Here is a 23329-nt window from a genome sequence, read left to right as displayed (position 1 = left end):
TGGTTTGCCATTACAACAGGCATTTATAGAACAGATTACAGTTTAAAATGTAATATAAGATAGAACTAGTGTACAAAATTCATTGGCCATTTACAGTCATATTTCTCTTTCTCCTTTAATTCATTCCATAGCCATCTTGCTAAGACATATTTCATGTCCTTCATTCTCTCCAACTACCAATAGATAGGAGTTCCTGGTTGGGGTTAGAGTTTAGCCAAAATAATGATACATGCATTTCAAATATTCTTGGAACACAGTATTGAGCATAAGTAATTCTTCAATGAATTAATGAATCCTTTAACATTTAGATTTTTCAAATAAATTACTCAGCAGTTGGCTAAAATAAAAATTCTGGAGACATGCTAGAATATAAAATATACATTTACATGCCTTTTACTTTTTCAAACTTAAGCATATCTTTCATATTTACAGACAATGTGTTTATTAGATTTACAATATTTTAAAAAATATGTTAGCAGGGCACCTGGGTGACTCAATGGTTTAAGTTTCTGCCTTCGGCTCAGGTCATGATCTCAGGGTCCTGGGATCAAGCCCCGCATCCAACTCTTTGCTGAGCAGGGAGCCTGCTTCCCTCCACCCCACCTCTCTGCCTGACTCTGCCTACTTGTGATCCCTGTCTGTCAGATAAATAAATAAAATCTTTTTTAAAAAATCTATTAGCTTTTAATATTGTTTATTTTTAAATGATAATTATTGTTCAGGAATAATTTGGTAAAAAAACAAACATTCTGATAACAAATTTAGGGATCAAGAAATGTTGATTCATTTTTAAAAATCACTTTTTTTTAATCCTTCTTGATTCATCATTTTATTGTTTATCCCAACATTTGTCAACTAATTCTACCTAAAACTTGTCAACACTTTGTGCTACTTAGACCTAAGGAAGAACAAAAGAGTTGAAGGATGAGGGCTTAAGGCTCTGAGGCCTCACTGAAACTCGAAGGATCACTGTTGCTCTGTGACTTGGACAGAGACAAATCCTCTGCTGCTGTTGATGGCTACTTGAAGGGCTTCCTCCACTTTTTCCATTGTAGAATATTTAGGAAAGTCCAGAATACTGTGACAGGTCAGCGCTCTTGGGTAATCTGTTTCACGGAAAGTTTCAGGACAGCGAAATATGATTCCCATTTGCTGTTTGCCTCTTACAGGCAGTCTGTCATTTCCCCTAAGAAAAACTAGAAAGGAATAAATTTTGGTTAAGATATTTCATAGAAAGAGCAAAACGTAAAATGAAAGGAAAGAAATTAATCACTTCATTCAATAGATACCACTGAGTACCCTTGTGTAGAGAGAGCCACATAGGGCCATGTAGAACATAGAAAAATTATGACATCTGGTCTTTGTCCTCAGTGAGTTTCCCTCAGTGAGGGAAAATCGCATACATGAGAAGAGCAAGATACATGGAAGTTTAATTTAGCTCAGCTAGGAAGGCTGAGGTGAAGAGGCACTGAGACTGACGGGCAGTACCCAGCTGGGTGAGCAGGGAGACTACAGGGGTCACATCTGGCTAGTTAGTTCTCCAGGAAAGGCAGAAGGAGAAAGCCCAAGAAAAAGTCAGAAGTATGAGGATGTAAGTAAATGCACTGAATGCACAGACAGTGGAATCAATGGGCTGAAGCAAGTTTCCCTCATTAAGAGAGATTAGACAGGGATTGTGGAGAAGTAGTTTAGGTTTGTGAAGTTAGAATTGTCCTCCGATGTCCTCAAGAGCAACAAAAATAGCAAAAAGATATGTATCTACAGAATGACTGAGAAATTGGAAGGGAAACCTTAGGGTTCCCACCAAGAGAAGTTCTCGTATCACAAGCCACAGTTTATTGATTCAGAGCCTTGGCTTTGGATCAGCCTAGTGGGTTCAGAGTCTGTTTCTCACACTTGCCGGCTATCTGAATATAGGCAAACTACTAAACGCATCAAGCCTCTTTTCCTCAGATCTGAAATGAGGAAAAAAAATAAGTACCATACCTCAAAAAATGGCTATGAGGATAAAGGGAGGTGACAGATAGGAAGTGGTCAGTACAATGCTTGACACAGAGTTAAGCACAAAATAAAGGCACTGGTATTATCATCAGTGGAATTGCTACTAGTATTATTTCTAAAATAGTATTAGAAAAATATACATAGTCCTAATTCCATAGGACTTTGATAAATAAAGATAAGAATGTGAGAGTGAAGGCTTGATTAGAAGGCAACTAGTAATATTTATTATTATATTTTTCAATGGGAAACCAGGCGTATATAAGAGAAAGAACATTGATCTAGGAAGCCTGGCTTTGCTATAAACACATATGACCCACAATTAAGAATGACTTCATGGGGGCACCTGGGTGGCTCAGTGGGTTAAAGCCTCTGCCTTCGGCTCAGGTCATGATCCCAGAGTCCTGGGATGGAGCCCCGCATCGGGCTCTCTGCTCAGCGGGGAGCCTGCTTCCTCCTCTCTCTCTGCCTGCCTCTCTGCCTACTTGGATCTTTGTCTGTCAAATCAATAAAATCTTTAAAAAAATAAAAAATAAAAAGAATGACTTCATGGGGCCACCTGAGTGGCTCAGTTGGTTAAGTCTCTGCCTTTGGCTCAGGTCATGATCCCAGGGTCCTGGGATCAAGCCCCATGTCAGGCTCTCTGCTCAGCAGGGAACCTACTTCTTCCCAACTCTCTCTGCCTGCCTCTCGGCCTACTTTGATCTCTCTCAAATAAATAAATAAAATCTTAAAAAAAAAAAAAGATGACTTAAAAAAAAAAATAATGACTTTGTGGTGGGGTGCCTGACTGGCTCAGTCGGAAGAGCATGCTAGTCTTGATCTCGGGGTGATAAGTTTTTTTTTTTTTAAAGATTTCATTTTTTTATTTGACAGACAGAGATGACAAGTAGGCAGAGAGGCAGGCAGAGAGAGAGGAGGAAGCAGGCTCCCCAGCCAGTCGAGAGCCCGATGCAAGATTCGATCCCAGGACCCTGAGATCATGACCTGAGCCCAAGGCAGAGGCTTTAACCCACTGAGCCACACAGGCGCCCTTGGGATGATAAGTTTAAGCCTTATGTTGGGTGTAGAGATTACTTAAATAAATTAATTAATTAAATAAAACATTTAATAATGACTTCATGGCAAATATTCATCTTTTAAAAAGATATGTAATTATAAATCCATCTATTAGTAATACTTACAGAGGAATTTTCTCTTTTCCTCCAGAGTTAATTTGTGGAAAGCTTTCCAAAACATCAGTATAGTTGGATGTGATTTGTGGTATCCTTGATCATATTGTGAATTCTTGAGAAATAGAGGAAGAAAAATGGATTTTAGGGGGAATATATAGAAGTTGTTTGGAAGAAGTGGGGGGACTTTGGTTATCACCAACCTCTTCAAACTGCTTCCAGTCATAATCAGTATTTCCAACCACTGCTGCCATCAGTTCTTCGGGCTGGAAAAGTTTAACAAGTATTTCCTTGTCACAGACTTTATAAAATCCTCTCTGAAATTCCTCATAAACTGCCTTTACAGAGATGTTAAAAATGTAATCAATGCATGCAGAAACATAATCTTTCCTTGTGGGAAGAAAAAAAAAGCCAATTACATATTTCACCACTGACTAAAATATTCTCTATTTTGCCCTTTTAACAATTTCTATTAAGAAAGAAAAGTAAATTATTCAGAGGGAAGTAAAATCCTGTGGTCAGCTGAAGGAAGACACCCTGAAGTGTGTAGCAGAAGGACAAAGACTTTGTTTTGCTGCTCTTTCCCTCCGAGAGAGATATACTTTTAAAACAGTCATCTGTACATGTCATTCTCTGGCTTAAAATCTTTCAAAGGCTTTCTTTCCATTGCCCTTAGAGTAAATTCCAAACTTTTGGATCTGACTACTGCCTGACACAGCAGCCTCTTCCCACTTGGCATTTGAATCTTTGACCTTTGATGGTTGCAGGGTGGGGGGCTCCCGTCTTTATCTTAGAGTTGGGGCCACAGCATGCACTGCTCCCTCGTTACATGCTGACTTCTGTCAACCATCAGAGAGGTCCATAGCAACAGGACAGGTTCTCAGGGTTGGTCCACTGTTCCTTTCTCCCTCCTCTCTCACATCATGTGTCACCGTGTGGAAATCATTTCTGCAAAAGTCTGTCTCCCGGGGCGCCTGGGTGGCTCAGTGGGTTAAGCCTCTGCTTTCGGCTTGGGTCATGATCTCAGGGTCCTGGGATCAAGCCCCACATCGGGCTCTCTGCTCAGCAGGGAGCCTGCTTCCCCCTCTCTCTGCCTGCCTCTCTGCCTACCTGTGATCTTTCTCTCTGTCAAATAAATAAATAACATCTTAAAAAAAAAAAGAAAGTCTGTCTCCCACCTCCTCCCCCCACCCTGATGAATTTCCTGACAGCAGGAAGAAGGTATGTCCACCTGACAGCGACCAGAAACATGGAAGTCTCCCACCCTTTGAGCAGCTTCAGGGACTGCCCTAGCGGAGTGTCCTATCTGACTGCCTTCTGCCATCCCCTGGAACCAGTAAATGGTAAATGCTGGTAAATGGTTAACAACCAGTTCTCTAGAGAGAAGAAAATGGTAGGGAACCCTTATTTGCAGCATTTGCCAGTTTTGTGGTGTAAATATTCCCACCATGGCTGATTTCATGCTACTAATACCTCAATAATAAACTCTCAACATTTTTGAAAAATGAACATCAGCTCTCACAAGCAGATGCCAGCTGGTTCCAGCATGACACTACTGTAAATCTCTTAACTTTCAACACGATGCTCATCCTTACTGACATCATATTACATAATAATTTATTTATATATGGTCTTTCTGCCCCACTGGAATTGAAGCTCCAGGTTTTTGTCTGTTTCACAGCTGTCTCTCTGACACCCAGAATAGGACCTGGTACAGAGGAAGGGCTCAAAAATAATTGTTAAGTGAATAATTAATGAAAAGTTCTGCAAAGGGAATATTTAATCCTGACTCCTTTTCCCCGTTCCCTTAACCTGTAAACTTTTTATCTTTCTCAGAGATGAGGAGCTAAAATGATCATCTGAAAAGCTAAAATACATGTATAAATTACAGTGATAACAAACACGTTATGTGTACTCACAGCAGATGTTCTAAGTCTCAAAACTTACTTGTTGCTTTGGTCTACAGGTTTAGAGATCCCATTTGGAATTAAATCAACATCCTTTTTGTCCCAGTGTATCTGTAACCAAAATATATTTAGTACCAAATATGAAAGAAATAATTCAACGGTAGGGGACACGGGCAGGTCATCCCACTGAGGGGCCACTTTAGCATAAAGATTATTTCTGAGTTAAAAGCAATCAAAACCCAGCAGAATCAGAAAAAAATAACAAAATTTTTAAAACCTCCAACAGATTCAGGAACAGCTCTTCGCCTCCCCCCGCCACAAGTGTCTGAAAATAATTTAGATAGAGGATCTGCTCCAGGAAGAGAGCTACCACCACAGACAGCTACATAGACTCTGAACTAGGCATGGTGGATAGAGAGGAACCTAGCAAGGCCCATTTGATCGAAGTCCTCTATGTTGGGGCACCTGGGTGGCTCAGCTGTTAAGCGTCTGCCTTGGGCTCAGGTCATGATCCCAGGGTCCTGGGATTGAACACCGCACTGGGCTCCCTGCTTGGCAGGAAGCCTGCTTCTCCCTCTCCCACTCCCCCTGCTTGTGTTGCCTTTCTTGCAGTCTCTCTGTCGAATAAATAAATAAAATCTTAAAAAAAAAAAAAAAAAAAGCCCTCTATGTCGCATTGTTTCTGAGCTGCCCAACAAACATTTGTTTACCAAACATTAGCTCTTTTTCATCTTCCTGTAAATTGCATTTCTTCTCTCTGAAGTCCTAGGCCCCTACTTTTCCTTAGTTCAGAATGACATATATACGTCATTTTGCCTGTCTTTGGAATTCCCACGTCTGGATGGATTCCTTGCACATACAAAATTAAATCTGATATTCTCCTTTAATCTTTGTCATGTCAATTTGATTCTTAGTCCAACTAGAAGGACTTTGAAACAATAAATTCTTCCTTCCCAATACAACGACAAAACCATTATTGCCAGGACATTCTTCCCTATAACTATAAATAACTGGGAACTAAATAATTATGTAGTTCAGCCTTTTAAATACATATAAAAATTAAAAAGCCTACCCTGTATATGCTGTATATAGTCTTAAGCATTTAGTGGTTTACGTTGTTTACACTGATTGCATAATTGCTGCATTTTCACTTTCTTTGAGACTATATTATATATAAACATGAGGTATCAAAGGAGGAGCAGGTGGGCGGAAAGTCATATAATACAGAAGTGAAATATGCTCAAAAAAGGAATCCCAAGGGGGCAGGGTAGAAAATTTTTTAAAAAAGAAATCCCATATTTAAGGTAATATAATAAAAATTATTCTAAAAAACAGATGAAAGCTAAACTACATTGGTACTCACTGAAAAATATATGCAAAGTTCTTCTCCAATGTCATCAGCTTCATTTAGAACTTGCAAATTCCTAATGAAAATTTTCATTTGAAAAGTAATATTTAATTAAAAAAATAAAAATTATATTCTCGATCTTCTCAAATTTCAAAAATAACAAATGTTCAGTAGAAAAACTCTTGAACAATAAAGAAATGTATAAAATGCCATGTAAATGTCCTTACCTTCCTGCTCCCTCTTCTTAGAGTTAACCTTGTTTTACAGTTTTGTTGGGCCACTGCTAATATATAGACACTGCTGTGTCTTGATGGAAATTACAGAAAGGAACCCCTTCCTCTAGACCAGTGATTCCCTATCAGGGGAGATTTTGACCCCTAGAGGACATTTGGCAAAATCTGGAGATATCTTTGGTTGTTACAATTAGGGGGAAGGTCACTACTGGCATCTAGTGGGTAGATGCAGGCACCTTAGCTGTTAAATATCCTACGACGCCCAGATCAGCCTTCCACAACAAAGAATTATCTAGCCCCAAATCTCAGGTGTTGCCAAGGCTGAGAAACCCTGTTCTCTAGAGTGTCAGGGCATATAGTGTAAATTCAGGCAGTTTACTCTTACACAAATAGTACGTCAGAAGAAAATCCCTTTCAATTTGTTGCCAACTGTGTATTTTATGAAAAACTTTTTAACATTTGCCAGTCTGTAGGCACAAAAAGGACTTCTCATTTTCATTTATATTTCCTTAAGTACTAGGAAGATTGAGCATATTTTCATTTTTTTGATTAGCCATATATGTGTGTGTGTGCGTGTGTGTGTGAAAAACACATACCCTCAGCCATATTTATCTGTGATGACACACACACATATATATTTATATTTATATATCGGCAATACTAATCTTTTGTCTTATCATCTATGTTGCTAGTATTTTCCTCACAGGATATAGTTTACCTTTTAACTTAGAACAAGTATTTTTCAATACTTAAAAAGTTGATGACATGCTGATGAATTTAAATAAATTAAATGACAGTGCTTGCGTCACTCCATTGGTTAAGCATCTACCCTCGACTGGGGGCTTGATCCTGGGATTCAAGCCCCACATCTGACTCCCTGATCTGCGGTGGGGGGGCCTGCTTCTCCCTCTCCCTCTGCCTGCTTCTCCCCCTGCTTGTGCTCTCTCTCTCCATCAGATAAATAAATAAAATCTTTTAAAAATTAGTTGCTTAATTAATTAAATGACTAAACATGATTTATGAAAATAAACATAGCATGCATGGTTCTCATTAAAAATATTATTTCCAGGGCACCTGGGTGGCTCATTGGTTAAGCATCCTACTCTTAATGACCTCAGGGTCATAGGATTGAGCCTCACTGGGCTCTGGGCTCAGTGTGGAGTCTGCTTGAAATTCTCTTTCTCCCTCTCTCTCTCTGTCCCTCCACCCTTGCTGTCTGTCTTTCTCTAAATGAATAAATAAAATCTTTCAAAAAAAAAAGAATACTATGTACAGTTTCCATCTAGATAAATTTAAGATACTAGGCTCTGTTGTAGGTTGATAATTAGAAGAGCACTTAGCTTTTCCTTATTCTTGAAGGCATACTTTATTATAAGTCTGGCTAAGATTCAAATTCATTAAAAGAGTATACATTTATAGAAATTGAAGACCTTGTCTCTGTGTGTATGCATGATTAACATCATTTGTTCCTGAATAACTGAGACTTAACATAATTCTGGAAAAATACTACTTACTTTCCCAGAAGAGGACTGAGTTCTTTTAAATCTTGCAATGATGGCTTCTGGCCCAGAAGTTTCTTAAACAGAGCCAGTGGAAAAGGAAGGTTGGCAACATTTGAGTTGTTTAGGGAGAGTCCACACAGGATCCCAAAAAGGAAATATCTCTTCTTTTCAAATACAGGCTGGAAAAGGAGAAGAAAAAAAATCCCTAAAGTATTAGAAATAATCAATAATGCAAAGGGATAATTAGATTAGTAAAAATTGGTTTTGGTTTCCTTTTCTAAAAGTCACAAATTAGGAAAAAGTGGGTTTCAGGAAAAGAAAGTTTGAGCTTCTTACACAGGCTTTGTTACAATTTAAATTTCTTCCATAAGATAAAATATAAACTAATAGTTCAGAATATTAAATAAATGAATCTACTTTTTGTTACTGAAAGTATATCTGGAATATTAAAAAAAAATACGCTCGGATAGCCTTATAAGCCAAGGTTGTCATTATTTAATGTTATCATCTTTGCCTTCAAATTCATGTAGAAAAAAGACACAGCAGAAGGAAGAGTACTCTTTATCTGCACTTTCATTGTGCATCAGGCATGTCATGTGCGTCAGACAAGTGTGTCCCCTTAGGTGATACTGCCCTCAGCCTAGGTGTGCTAATAGGGACAAGCATATGGGTCAGGGAAGGTGACTGATGCTGTTGACAGTGAAGGTGGGTGGAAAGAAGGAAAGAGTCCTGATGAAACGGCTTTACTCTTTGCACTTTGTAGTCCCAGATGAGGGAAAACACTGGCCACCTCTTGCCGGACCATCACTAGAGTGCAGCCAAGAGACAACTAACCTGAAAATCCTAAATGCATTTTTAAAAAATAGTTTATTTACTTATTTATTTACTTATCAGAGAGAGAGCACAAGCAGGGGGAGCTCGGCAGGCAGAAGGAGAAGCAGACTCCCTGCTGAGGAGGGAACAACACGGGATTTGATCCCAGGACCCTGGGATCATGACCTGAGCCAAAGGAAGATGCTTAACCAATTAAGCCACCCATGCATCCCTCTAAATGCATTTTTAACTTTTATGCTTATAATAGCTGTAAGAAGTAAATAGAGCACGTAGATTGAGGGTATTGCATGAGTAGCCCAATGTCATTCACCTGCTAACGGCAAAGCTGGCCCTGAAATTTATATAAAATTCTAAGAAATTCAAAGTACTCCAGAATGACAAAAATCAGATCAGTGGCTGTGTGGGCATGGGGCAGGAAGTGTGTGGAGGGTAGAATTAGAAAGGCGTTTGAGGAAATTTGGGGGAATGATGAATATGTTCATTATTTTGATTGTGGTGATAGTTTCATGGATATATTTGTAATCAAAACTTAGCCAAATTGGGGCTCCGGGGTGGCTCAGTGGGTTAAAGCCTCTGCCTTCGGCTCCGGTCATGATCCCAAGGTCCTGGGATTGAGCCCCACATCGGGCTGTCTGCTCAGCAGGGAGCCTGCTTCCTCCTCTCTCTCTCTCTGCCTGCCTCTCAGCCTACTTGTGATCTCTAACTGTCAAATAAATAAATAAAATCTTTAAAAAAAAAAAAAAACTTAGCCAAATTGAACATATGACGTGTAAGTTATTGTATCTCAAATATACTTCATAAAAGCTATTTAAAAATTTAACATGCAAAAAAAAATTTAACATGCATAGAAGCAACTGGGGATCTTATAGAATACATGCTCTGATCTGGGGTGGGACCTGAGATTCTGCTTTTCTTTTTTTTTTTTTTTTAAAGATTTTTATTTGTTTATTTGACAGACAGAGATCACAAGTAGACAGAGAGGCAGGCAGAGAGAGAGAATGGGAAGCAGGGCCCCCACCGAGCAGAGAGCCCCATGTGGGACTCGATCCCAGGACCCCGGGACCATGACCCGAGCCGAAGGCAGCGGCTTAACTCACTGAGCCACCCAGACACCCAAGATTCTGCTTTTCTAATAGCCCCTAAGTAATTTACATTATTATTATTATGGTTTTTGTATTGCAGTATATGGTATACTTTTTCTGTCCTGGAAAACTGTAAGAAAATAAGACTTACACTGACAGGAAACCACATGTAAGAACCTTCTTCAGGATATATGAACATTCCATATTCTGTCTTGGTCATCTCTTCAAATATATAGTAGAAGAACTCAGCTATCACCCCGTACCCTGGAGAACGTATTTCTTTAATAAATTCAATCTGAGGAAAGAGAACACATTCACAGGCTCAGATTTAAAATAGGATGCCTTGATCTTCGTGAAAGAGTTTCCCAAACCTCCTGCCATCATCAGAATTCCTGGAATCCCATATCCCTTCAATCCCACACCTCACCGCAATCTGTTCTCCCTCAATTTCCTGCTGAGCAGCAGATGCCGTGAACCTAGTCACAGACAGATTAGTGTGTGTGTGCGTCCTCTACACCGCCACATGAACCAAGTAAAGAGGGATTCTCGCAAGACTAAGCATTCACCAATTATTTTGACCAGAGTCTCAAACAACATTTTGATGTGCTTCAGGTCCCTGGTTCTTCCGTCTTACTGTCTATCTTCATCTCATCATTCAGATTTCACAACTTTGGCTCCAGTCAATAGCTTTTTCTCCTGCCTCTTCCCTCATTAGAACTTCTGACAAATTACCCTCCCAGTCCCCCTGGCTTTAGCACCTTTGAAGGAACCATCAGACCAGATGGCCCATAGCTCTCATGTATGAACTATCCTTTTATTTTTCTTTCTTCAGTTCTACTATTATTTCCTTTTTACTTTACTTTTCTGAAGATTTTAGTTTTAAGGAATCTGTACACCCAACATGGGGCTCAAACTCACAACCCTGAGATTGAGAGTTGCATGCTCCACCAACTGGCTGAGCCAGCCAGGAGCCCCTTATTTATTGTTTTAAATATTTTTGAAAAAATTCATTTTTTAATAATATTTCAACTTATCACTATTCACACTGAACATGTATGGCAGCTTAACCTACCCAAGTATGAAGTCTGAGAAGCCAAAACTGTTCTAGCTTTTTAAAAAGTTATGCTGTAGGAAATGTCCTTCTGTAAAATCTACCTTTATGGCCAATATTGTCCCAGTTTTCCTGTTACTACTCTAACTACTTTTCTGCTTCCTTTCCTGGCCAATTTCTTTGTCTCTTATTTGTTTTCTTTTAAAGATTTTATTTTTCTTTATTATTTATTTTTTAACTTATTTATTATTTCTTTATTATTATTTTTTTTATGTTTTTCCATCTGTTTATGAGGACTGACAGATACTGAAATAGCAAATGCCTTCCAACAATGAAATGTAAACAGCAGAACAATAATTCAACAGGATATTTGTTGTTTTGTTGTTGATATTTTGTTGTATTCTCAAAATCTTGATTTTATGTTGCTATCTACAACACAAGCATCTTTTTCTGCAAGTAAAGTAATTCCTTGTATGGTAGGGGGGAAAAAAACCATAACCACTATTCATGGTGTTCCACAGAGAATGCAGGCTTCTGGATGTCACATCACTAGAACAAATCCAAGAACCACCATCCTAGGTGGTTCTCTAGGTTCTCCCATCTCTAGGGGAGCAGGCTCTATAAAACCTCAGTGACAGAAGTCATCACAAGAAAAACCGCTGTTAGGGAGAGGTTAACCATCCCATCTCCTGAGTCGTTCGGAATCCTGGCGGCTGCATAATTGATCTGCTTGCTGGAAGACATTCAGGTTTCAGAGGCTGACCCCAAGGTGACACATATTTAATATTTATTTATTTTTAAAGATTTTATTTATTTATTTGACAGAGAGAGATCACAAGTAGGCAGAAAAGCAGGCAGAGAGAGAGGAAGGGAAGCAGGCTCCCCGCTAAGCAGAGAGCCCAAGGCAGGACTTGATCCCAGGACCCTGAGATCATGACCCGTGCCGAAGGCAGCGGCTTAACCCACTGAGCCACCCAGGCGCCCTAATATTTATTATTTTTGACAGAGAGAGAGCATGTACTCTCACAGGGAGGGAGGGGCAGAGGGAGAGGGAGAGTCTGAAGCAGACTCCCTGCTGAGTGTGGAGCCTGAAGCATGGCTCATTCCCATAACCCTGAGATCACAACCTGAGCCAAAATGAAGAGCTGGACACTTAATTAGCTTTTTTTTTTTTTTTTTTTTTTGTAATATAAGCATCACTAAGCCCCACTAGGCATTCTCTTTCTCCTTTCTTTGCCTTAAGATTATATCTCTGCCACCCCTCACCTGACTCCCTGGCCATACACTACCATCTCATCTCCAAGTGCCCACCTTACGTTCTACCTGGATATCCCAATAACAAATGAAGCTTACTTCCACTTTTCCAATTTCTCCTCACTTAAACCAACAAGTCTGCCTTCACTGTGGTCAGGACCCACACATATCGGGCTTTGACAATCTTGCCTTGTTTAAGAGTCTACATGTTGATTGGATCTACCTTGAAGTTCACCTTCCTACCTCTCTGTATCTCTTATGGATGGAGTAATTCTCGATTGATTTCCTCATAAAGAAGATTTAAAAGAAAGTGGATACTTAATGAAATATACAACTACATAGTCTGGCTTATAAAATAGTTTGTTTGCCATTCAGTCCCAGGTTGGGATATATCCCTCTCTTGGCTGAGCCCAACCTCTAGGTTCTGGTTTCTTCTCTGAGAACCTAAGTCTCCTTCTTATGGCTTATACCAGGAAAATCACTCCCACTGGACAGAGTCCAGCTTTTACCTAAAGAGTTACTCATTATTTTATGGCCTCAATAGGGCAGATGATCTGAGATAAACACAATACACACCCTACATGTACCCACAAAGGACAAAGTGAAAGATGACTAGAATTAGAAACAATATACTGGGTACTCTATGACTAAAACAAGAGCCAAAATGTAGGAAAAGTATCTCTACCTGCTGCTTGTTGATTGCATCAATATGTTTTACCCTACTTGATCCATGTCTGTGGTGTGTGACTTTGCAATTTCTTTCTCCAAAGAGGCTGAATATATTTCATCAGCCCTTGACTTGGTTTCAGCCACGTAACTTGCTTTGACTAAACCATGTTAGTTGTGTGATTGGATTTGCTATCCTATACCTTTGGCACAGAAGTGAGAAGAACATGCATGCTGGTCCCAGGAAGATGAAAAGCACAGGAAACAGCGACACGGCCCCAGCCAAGCTTAATCTAGCCTAGATCAGCCAGTTCCTGCCTAATTCCCAAACACATGAATAAGAGCAGACAAAAATCTACAAATTGACCCAAGTGAATTCAACCTAAATTAGGAGATCCTTAGCTGAATTTCAGATCTCTATAATAAATTATTGTCTTTTTAACGTCATTAAACTTTAGGATGGTTCATTATGCAGCACTTTTGTGGCTATAGGCAATTAATAGTTTACACAGAATCCCAACATTCAATTAAACATCCCATAGCTTTTCTCTAAAGGGTAAGCAAGGAATTACTATTTTTTATTTATTAGGTAATATCTTTGCCCAATGTGAGGCTCAGTCTCTCAACCTCAAGATCAAGAGTCACATACTCTACCAACTTAGACAGCCTGGCACCCCAGAATTCTAGAAACCTACAGCTGATAACTATAGGTGCAAAAGCAGGCTCTTCCTTTGCTGTATTATACAAATATTTCCCCTTCACATTAGTAAAAATGTCCAAAGAGACTTTTAATTTACCACTAATCCTTTACAGAGGTTGGTGTCTTCAACTTGGTTTAACTGACGCAGAGCATCTTCAACTAGGTGACTTCGTCTGACTCTAAGTATAAATGGAAGGGATTCATTGAACTGAAGAATTCCTTGCCCCCGATCCAGGTATTCTCTCTGTTTTAAGTCCTAAAAAAAACAAAAAACAAAAAAACAAAGAATAAAGAAAGAAATATTTTAGGAATCTCACAGAACACTATGAAGTGTTTACTGTTTCAAATAAATGTAGTCTGCATGGCATCCGCTCATGCCTACTATTGCTATATACATTGCTATATACTCAGATTGTAATTATTTAGGAAAAAAAGGCCATCATATCTACACTATACTATGGAAGATAAGGAGATCCCAGGATCTGTGAAACCATGGCATCTAGGAATTATATTCACGGGATTAGTCACCATGGAGGTACAGCTAAGTAATTACAAGCGATCTCATTCATAGTAGACATGATCCTTAAAGGCAATAGCGTTATTCGATACACTGAAACATTCATCCACCATGTCTTAAGAATCAGAGTTTTAGCACCATAATCCCCAAGAATATAAGGGTAGCATAGGAGCTCAAGGATGATGTTAAAGTAGGAAAAAGATCAGAGGAAAGACTTGCTCAGAGAAGATCCACTCTTGTTCAAATAACTGTGATCCACCCACCTGATTCATAGGGGAGCCCTCTAAAAATGTGCCACCAGTGGCCTCACTTTTTACCTGCTCTCAGTCACTCTACATAGTACTTCCATTTAGCTTTTCTGAATTTTCAACATTTCCTTATACTCTAGTCAATATCTTATTTCTGCTGAACCCCCTCAGATTAGAAATCTAGTATTGGACTTACTAGACTTGCTTTGAGCTTTAACACTTCTCTAGGGCTTCTGCTATAACCTAAGGACAAAAAGGAGTATTAGGACTTGTAAACCATTGTAGCTGTCTTTGAGACCTGTCCCGCGAACTGTGACAACAAGACACGTGGATAATAGCTATCCTATTCCAGGTTTCCAGGCTGGGTGTAGTTACCCTTAACAGCATTCTTACAAGCATCTCAGAGAAGGGTGTGTGTGACTCTGGGCTTGGGAAAGCCTGTTCCAGATCTCTGCCACTACTATAACTTGAGAAATTATACATGATTCCACTAGATTCTTCTGGTTTTTCCTGAATATGTTCATTTTAAAAAAGTTCCAGGTTTGTAGGGAGATGAAACAGGTGGCATTTCTGGTCCTTCCTGATTACAGGTCACCTATTCTGGTGGCCCAGGAGTCTGCGGCTCTGGGACACTTCAGCAATACTGAATGCTGAGCACCACGACCGGTGGCTCTGAGTGACAGGAAGTGGCCAGCAGCATCCTTCACTCACTATAGCAGGGAGAGTATATGTGGCCTGCTGTAGCCCCAACTTTCTTTCACCTAACCGAGAATTAGGCAGAAAACATGCATTTTTTTCTTATTTTCCAGTTGTTCTACTCCAATTTCCCATGTATTGGTTTCCTCTTTCCACATTTATGCATGTGAAGTGATAATATAGTTTGGAGTTTACAGTTTGGAATATGCCCATCCTCTCTCCTTTGGAGGTCAGGATTGTGGAGTCTCCTTTCTACTTTCACCCATCACAACTACAACTGAGAGTTTTCTTGTACTCAGACCTTTCCCGATCCTTCATCATATCCAAGCTGCCTGATTCCTCTATAAACACAGCCCTCACTAACCCCTCACTACCAGTAGACCTGCTACATTGAATACTGCCGTAGAAGAAAATACTGCAAGGGAAGGACCAGTTTAAAGGAAACATAATTTCTCCCATTACCAGGGATGTTAGGAAAATGTAAAAAGAGGTGGCTGGGAAACAAAAGAAATCTTGTAAACATGCCGATGACAGACACTAATAATAGTAACACGAGGGAGAGTCTTTACCTATGGAATGCTTTTAGCAGGATGTACCTTGCCCACCTAGGTTGTTTAACATAAATAAAGCTGGAAGTTATGGATTTATGGGGCATGGATCATTGGGAAATGTCACACAAGCTGCATAATTAAGAGTATCAAAGAAATGTTTTATAATTGAAGTGGCTCCTTTTCTGCATATGATGTCCCAGACTTATCCATGTTTCATGTAGATGGCCTGTATCCTTTAAATTATTAATAAAAGGAATGGGTATGATTTCTGATTCCCGTGAGTTTGGGTTTTATTTAAGATTTTATTTATTTACTTGAGAGAGAGAGAGCATGAGAGGAGAGATCAGCGGCTGAAGCAGACTCCCCGCAGAGCAGGGAGCCTGATGTGGGACTCGATCCCAAGGCTCCAAGATCATGACCTGAGCCGAAGGTAGTCGATTAACCAACTGAGCCACCCAGGCGCCCCTGATTCCCATGAGTTTTTAAAGTATAAATAGGAACCTTTTCTGAGGAATAACCTAGACAGACCTCAGCAATCAAAACATGTTTGGAAAATCTTTAGCATAATGTCTGGGAGTGGGGTAAGCACTCAAATACTTAACTGAGAATGAACGCTAATGGTGGTTAAGAGAGATGAAATAGTATGTAAATATTCTGTGGGAATAATTCAACGACTCGAAAAGAAGCAGAAGGAAGAGAGTAAATGGGAAACAGAATAAACTCACTGATTGACTCATAGCCATTATTTGGGAATTAAAAAATATCAGACGGAGTTATATATCAAGCTCCAAGCTCTTAAGCAGATATGAAATCCAAACACTAAGATCACAGTAGTAACTAAAACTGGCTAGAGGATGGGGCCCCTGGGGGGCTCAGTGGGTTAAAGCCTCTGCCTTCGGCTCAGGTCATGATCCCAGGGTCCTGGGATGGAGCCCTGCATCCGGCTCTCTGCTCAGCGGGGAACCTGCTTCCCCCCACTCTTTCTCTCTCTCTCTCTCTCTCTTTCTCTGCCTACTTGTTATCTGTCAAATAAATAAATAAATAAAATCTTTAAAAAACAACAACAACTGGATAGAGGAGGAGAGGAACGGGAGAGAGAAAGAGTGGTTACTAGATCATTTCAGTATTTGCTCACAGAAGGAAAACAATGGGTATTATCTAAAGTGAGGACTCAGACATTATATAATAATGAGAAAACCATTTAAAATTAGCCAAAAATAATCATGATTAACCTGTTCAGTTGAAAAAGAGCACAAAGCTTGATAACACTCTGCATTGATTATAGTGTGTATGTTACTGGTAGTAACAAATTAGTACAACCTCACTGTATAGTGATTTGGCAACATTTAATAATTAAAGAAAAAGGCTTAAGCATCATTCTACTCTCCTATATGAATGTAGCCAAATGGTCCAGGTTGATGAGGAAAAGATCTTTACAGAATTCAATTAATAACTTTGGAAGGAATGATATGATTAGAAATAATGCTGTTTTGCAAACCTCAACCAAAACAACAGAGAGAATTACTAAATAAAGTGTTAGCGGGAAGCATTAGGAGAGAAGAATCATGTGGTCACCACCCAAAGCCACTGACAAATCTCAGCATGAATAAGAGTGAAACAACCGGAAACAATGCACTGAAGTATAGAAAGGTGAAAGGAAATTGGGTCTGGGATTTGCTTTAAAATACTTCAGCTGAAATAATAACAACCACAAAACCAACAAAGGTGATCCATGGGGAAATCGTTGATGGGCAAAATGTTGATGATGACTGGAACTTTGTGATGGGGTTCATTACACCATTATCTCTATTTTGTATATGTTTGTAATTTTGCATAATAAAAAAAAAGTAGAGCATACATACCAGCATTTTCAAATGGGACTCAGCTTGAAATAATTGAATCTTGGATGGCAAATTAAAAATAAATGGAAAATTACTGAAAATAATGGGACTGAGGTTTTCTGCAGGTATCTAAAAAATAACAAGAGATAATAGCTTTAATAATTCAAAGGGAAAAATTTTCATTCCTTTACCTCATCTTTTTTTTTTTTTTTTTAAGATTTTGTTTATTTATTTAACAGACAGAGATCACAAGTAGGCAGAGGCAGGCAGAGAGAGAACCCAGCTCCCTGCTGAGCAGACAGCCCGATGCGAGGCTCGATTCCAGAACCCTTGATCCCAGAACCCTGAGATCATGACCTGAGAGGAAGGAAGAGGCTCAACCCACTGAGCCACCCAGGCGCCCCACCTCATCATTTTTAATTGTTTCCCTCTATTCTTTTGGCAATCTATTTTTTAAAATTCAAAGTACCTAGAAAACTTTCTAAGAAAATGCATCTGTTTTGTGAGTTAAAGGTGTTTAGGTTTTCAGTGATCATCTAATTTAGCAATTCAGCATTGCAATGAAGAAATGTCCAGGGCGCCTGGGTGGCTCAGTGGGTTAAGCTGCTGCCTTCGGCTCAGGTCATGATCTCAGGGTCCTGGGATCGAGTCCCGCATCGGGCTCTTTGCTCAGCAGGGAGCCTGCTTCCCTCTCTCTCTCTCTGCCTGCCTCTCCATCTACTTGTGATTTCTGTCAAATAAATAAATAAAATCTTAAAAAAAAAAAAAGAAATGTCCAAATCTTGATTTATCAACAAGATACCCAGCTACTAATGTGTCCTATAAAGGATGAAAATTTTCAGAAATAAAAATTTTAGTCTTACCAGGTTTTTATTCCTAAAGAACAGCCTTCTTGTACTTTCACGAAAGATCACCTCATTGGGGAATTCATCTATGATGAAAGTATTTTCTGGTAGTCGACAGTTAGCTGTGTTTACCTTAGAGAACACATGACTTGTGAATTTCATTTTCTATTAATATATTATTTAATCTATTATATTTATGGTTATCATATAGATAATTAGAATAGAGCTCTATAAACCCAATGCATTTGGCATTGATAAAATAGAATTCTATAAAACTTCCAATTTTTGATCTATAATTTATCCAATTTTCATAAATACTGTAAAAGATAACAGATGTTGACAATGGAGACTAGTAAACCAGTTCTTGGGGCACAGATATACTGGAAACAATTTTGAAATCTTAGGAATAAAATCCAAGTGCTTTTGACAAAATTAGTCTTTTCTCCATTAATTAATGAATATTATTTTAGCATACACTATTTGCCAGGTGTGGAACAAAACATAAACTAAAAATTCTCCCTGCTGACACACAGATTACTATCTAGTATAGTAGTCAGCAAACTCTTTCTTAAATCCAAACAGTAAATATTTGTGCTTGGGACCATAGAGTCTCTGGTGCAACTATTCAACCCTGACACTCTGAAGAAGAAAATAGCCTTAGAGAATACGTAAACAAGTGAGTGTGGATGTGTTCCAATAAAACTTTAATAACAAAAACATGAGGCTGCCCATATGTGTAGATTACCAACCCATGACCCAGGGCCTGATAAGTAAAAATAAGTAATCTGGTATGGAGGACACAGTTTCTGATTGGAGAAGGACTTGAGGGGTTCAAGAAGGTTTCCCAGAAGAAGCAATTCTGGAAAATCAATGATCTAAATAAGCCTCTATCAAATCAAACTAATCCAAAAGATGCAAGGCAGGATAATAGAATCTAAGAATATAAATTAAGAAAGTAAAGTGAAAACACAACCTATGAAATGGGGGGAAATATTTGCAAATTACATACTTGAGAAGGAATTAATATCTAAAATATATACAGAACACATGCCACTGAGCAAACAAAAAAAAAACATCTGATTTTAAAATGAGAAACTGAATAGCTGTTTTTCCAAAGAAGACCTACAGATCTCCGACAGGTACAGGAAAAGATGTTCAACATCACTAATCATCAGAGAAATGCAACCCAAAGCTACACAATGAGAATGGCTGTCATCAGAAAGACAAGAAAGACAAGAGGTAAGTGTTGGCAAGGATATAGAGAAAAGGGAACCCTTGAACATTGCACGTAGGGCTGTTAATTGGTGCAACCCCTGTGGAAAACAGTATGGAGGTTCCTCAAGAAATTAAAAATAGAACCACCATATGATCCAGCAATCCCACCTCTGGGTATATTAAAAAAACATTCATCTGGATAAGTATATTCATTTCAAAGAATATGAAATCAGTGTCTCAAAGAGATACATGTACCCCCCATGTTCAATGCAGCATTTTTTACAAAAGCCAAGACACGGAAACAAGCATCCTGGATGGATGAATGGATAAAGAAGATGTATATATACCCTAAATATTATCTGGCCATGACACAGAAGGAAATCCTGCCTTTAAGACAACATGGGTGGAGTGGACTTGCAGGACATTATTTTAAGTGAAATAGCTTAGAGAAAGAAAAATACATATGTATGAGCCAAACTCAGAAACACAAAGTAGAATGGTGGCTGTCAGGGGCAAGGGGATGGGGGAAATCGGGGACTATTGGTCAAAGGGTACAAGCTTCCAGTTATAAAATGAATCAGTATACCAAATAAGTATAAGTGTATCAAAGCAATGTATTGCACACCTTAAACTCACACAATGTTATATAATTATATCTCAATAAAGCTAGGTAAAAGGAAATATACTACTTTAGAAATAATCAGTGCATTAACACTTCAGCACTAATTTTATACATAATATTTTCTCCTATTGGGATTGATATTGTGTGGAGAAATGGATTTTGATTGTATTTGGCAATTTATATTTATAAAATCATCTTATCTTAGCTAATTATTTTTTTATTTTTTATTTATTTTTATTTTTTTAAAACATATAATGTATTATTAGCCCCAGGGGTAAAGGTCTGTAAATTGCCAGGTTTACACACTTCACAGCACTCACCATAGCACATACCCTCCCCAATGTCCATAACCCCACCATCCTCTCCCTTCCCCCCACCCCCAGCAACCCTCAGTTTGTTTTGTGAGATTAAGAGATTTTTTTGGTTTGTCTCCCTCCCGATCCCATCTTGTTTCATTTATTCTTTTCCTACTCCCCATACCCCCCCATATTGCATCTCCACTTCCTCATATCAGGGAGATCATATGGTCGTTGTCTTTCTCTGATTGACTTATTTCGCTAAGCATAATACCCTCTAGTTCCATCCACGTCATCGCAAATGGCAAGGTTTCATTTCTTTTAATGGCTGCATAGTATTCCATTGTGTATGTGTGTGTATATATATAGATAGATAGGTATCCATCTATCTATATATATATATCACATCTTCTTTATCCATTCCTCTGTTGATGGACATCTAGGTTCTTTCCATAGTTTGGCTATTGTGGACATTGCTGCTATAAACGTTCAGGTGCGCATGCCCCTTCAGATCACTACATTTGTATCTTTAGGGTAAACACCCAGTAGTCCAAATGCTGGGCCATAGGGTAGCTCTATTTTCAACTTTTTGAGGAACCTTCACGCTGTTTTCCAGAGTGGCTGCACCACCTTACATTCCCACCAACAGTGTAGAAGGGTTCCCCTTTCTCTGCATTCTCACCAGCATCTGTCATTTCCTGACTTGTTAATTTTAGCCATTCTGACTGGTGTGAAGTGGTATCTCATTGTGGTTTTGATTTGTATTTCCCTGATACCGAGGGATGTGGAGCACTTGTTCATGTGTCTGTTGGCCATCTGGAAGTCTTCTTTGCAGAAATGTCTGTTCATGTCCTCTGCCCATTTCTTGATTGGATTATTTGTTCTTTGGGTGTTGAGTTTGATAAGCTCTTTATAGATTTTGGATACTAGACCTTTATCTGATATGTCATTTGCAAATATCTTCTCCCATTCTGACAGTTGTCTTTTGGTTTTGTTAACTGTTTCCTTTGCTGTGCATAAGCTTTTGATCTTGATGAAATCCCAATAGTTCATTTTTGCCCTTGCTACTGTTGTCTTTGTGATGTTCCTAGGAAGAAGTTGCTGTGGTTAAGGTCAAAAAGGTTGCTGCCAGTGTTATCCTCAAGGATTTTGATGGATTCCTTTCTCACATTGCGGTCCTTCATCCATTTTGAGTGTATTTTCATATGTGGTGTAAGGAAATGGTCCAATTTCATTTTTCTGCATGTGGCTGTCCAATTTTCCCAACACCATTTGTTGAAGAGGCTGTCTTTTTTCCATTGGACATTCTTTCCTGCTTTGTCAAAGATTAGTTGACCATAGACTTGAAGGTCTATATCTGGGCTCTCTATTCTGTTCCATTGATCTATATGTTTGTTTTTGTGCCAGTACCATACTGTCTTGATGATGACAGCTTTGTAATAGAGCTTGAAGTTCGGAATTGTGATGCCACCAACTTTGGCTTTCTTTTTCAATATCCCTTTGGCTATTCGAGGTCTTTTCTGGTTCCAAATAAATTTTATATGGAACCATAGCACAGGCCTCCTCTGAACTGGGGTCCAACAGAGTTCTAAAGGAGGGTTTGCAGCTTGGGGTGTGGGTGGGAGGTTCTGGGTGAAAACAGAGGAGGAGGGGGAGGAAGGGGCCCTTCCTGGGAGGTCAGTGTCCACCGGAGTTAGAGGTGGGTCAGAGGCAGGGGGGACCCCGACAGGGGAGGGTTGTACAGAGTGGGAGAGCCTGGGGGTAGGTAGGGGCTATAGTGGGGGGGCAACTCTCCCTGGAGCTGGGGGAAATCCATTTCTTTGAAAAAAATGGATGGGATTTTGGTAGGGATTGCATTAAATGTGTAGATTGCTTTAGGTAGCATAGACATTTTCACAATATTTGTTCTTCCAATCCATGAGCTTGGAATATTTTCCCATTTTTTGGTGTCTTCCTCAATTTCTTTCATGAGTACTTTATAGTTTTCTGAGTATAGATTCTTTGCCTCTTTGGTTAGGTTTATTCCTAGGTATCTTATTGTTTGGGGTGCAATTGTAAATGGGATTGACTCCTTAATTTCTCTTTCTTCTGTCTTATTGTTGGTGTAAAGAAATGCAACTGACTTCTGTGCATTGATTGTACTGAATTCCTGTATGAGTTCTAGCAGTTTTGGAGTGGAGTCTTTTGGGTTTTCCACATAAAGTATCATATCATCTGCAAAGAGTGATAGTTTGACTTCTTCTTTGCCAATTTGGGTGCCTTTAATTTATTTTTGTTGTCTGATTGCTGAGGTTAGGACTTCCAGCACTATGTTGAATAGCAATGGTGATAATGGACATCCCTGCCATGTTCCTGACCTTAGCGGAAAAGCTTTCAGTTTTTTTCCATTGAGAATGATATTTGCGGTGGGTTTTTCATAGATGGCTTTGATGATATTGAGGTATGTGCCCTCTATCCCTACACTTTGAAGAGTTTTGATCAGGAAGGGATGCTGTACTTTGTTCAATGCTTTTTCAGCATCTATTGAGAGTATCATATGGTTCTTGTTCTTTCTTTTATTAATGTATTGTATCACATTGACTGATTTGCAGATGTTGAACCAACCTTGCAGCCCTGGAATAAATCCCCCTTGGTCGTGGTGAATAATCCTTTTAATGTACTGTTGAATCCTATTGGCTAGTATTTTGGTGAGAATTTTTGCATCTGTGTTCATCAAGGATATTGGTCTGTAATGCTCTTTTTTGATGGGAT

At 39.1% G+C, this 23329-nt stretch overlaps 1 protein-coding gene across 4 annotated transcripts in view; it reads right to left on the bottom strand.

Moving 5' to 3' along the window:
- Window positions 1-23329, bottom strand: part of HERC6 (HECT and RLD domain containing E3 ubiquitin protein ligase family member 6) — a 61623-nt gene continuing 38294 nt past the window's right edge. The window contains exons 14-23 of one of the 4 annotated variants that reach the window (XM_059375782.1): window positions 18464-18577; window positions 17622-17729; window positions 13845-14003; window positions 10228-10371; window positions 8173-8339; window positions 6441-6501; window positions 5118-5188; window positions 3374-3560; window positions 3183-3285; window positions 1-1196 (exon numbers count right to left, since the gene is read on the bottom strand). In XM_059375782.1, coding sequence (XP_059231765.1) covers window positions 967-1196; window positions 3183-3285; window positions 3374-3560; window positions 5118-5188; window positions 6441-6501; window positions 8173-8339; window positions 10228-10371; window positions 13845-14003; window positions 17622-17729; window positions 18464-18577 — 1344 coding nt within the window. In that variant the 3' untranslated portion in view covers window positions 1-966. Of the gene's footprint in view, window positions 1197-3182; window positions 3286-3373; window positions 3561-5117; window positions 5189-6440; window positions 6502-8172; window positions 8340-10227; window positions 10372-13844; window positions 14004-17621; window positions 17730-18463; window positions 18578-23329 lie in introns of those variants that run through there. The other 3 variants (XR_009399585.1, XM_059375798.1, XM_059375791.1) reach the window with 3 other exon arrangements.

The sequence above is a fragment of the Mustela nigripes genome, chromosome 1 (genome assembly GCF_022355385.1).
Source record: "Mustela nigripes isolate SB6536 chromosome 1, MUSNIG.SB6536, whole genome shotgun sequence".
NCBI classification, from domain to species: domain Eukaryota; kingdom Metazoa; phylum Chordata; class Mammalia; order Carnivora; family Mustelidae; genus Mustela; species Mustela nigripes.
The sequence above is the reverse complement of the archived record's forward strand: the minus strand, read 5'-3'. Positions and strand labels throughout refer to the sequence as shown.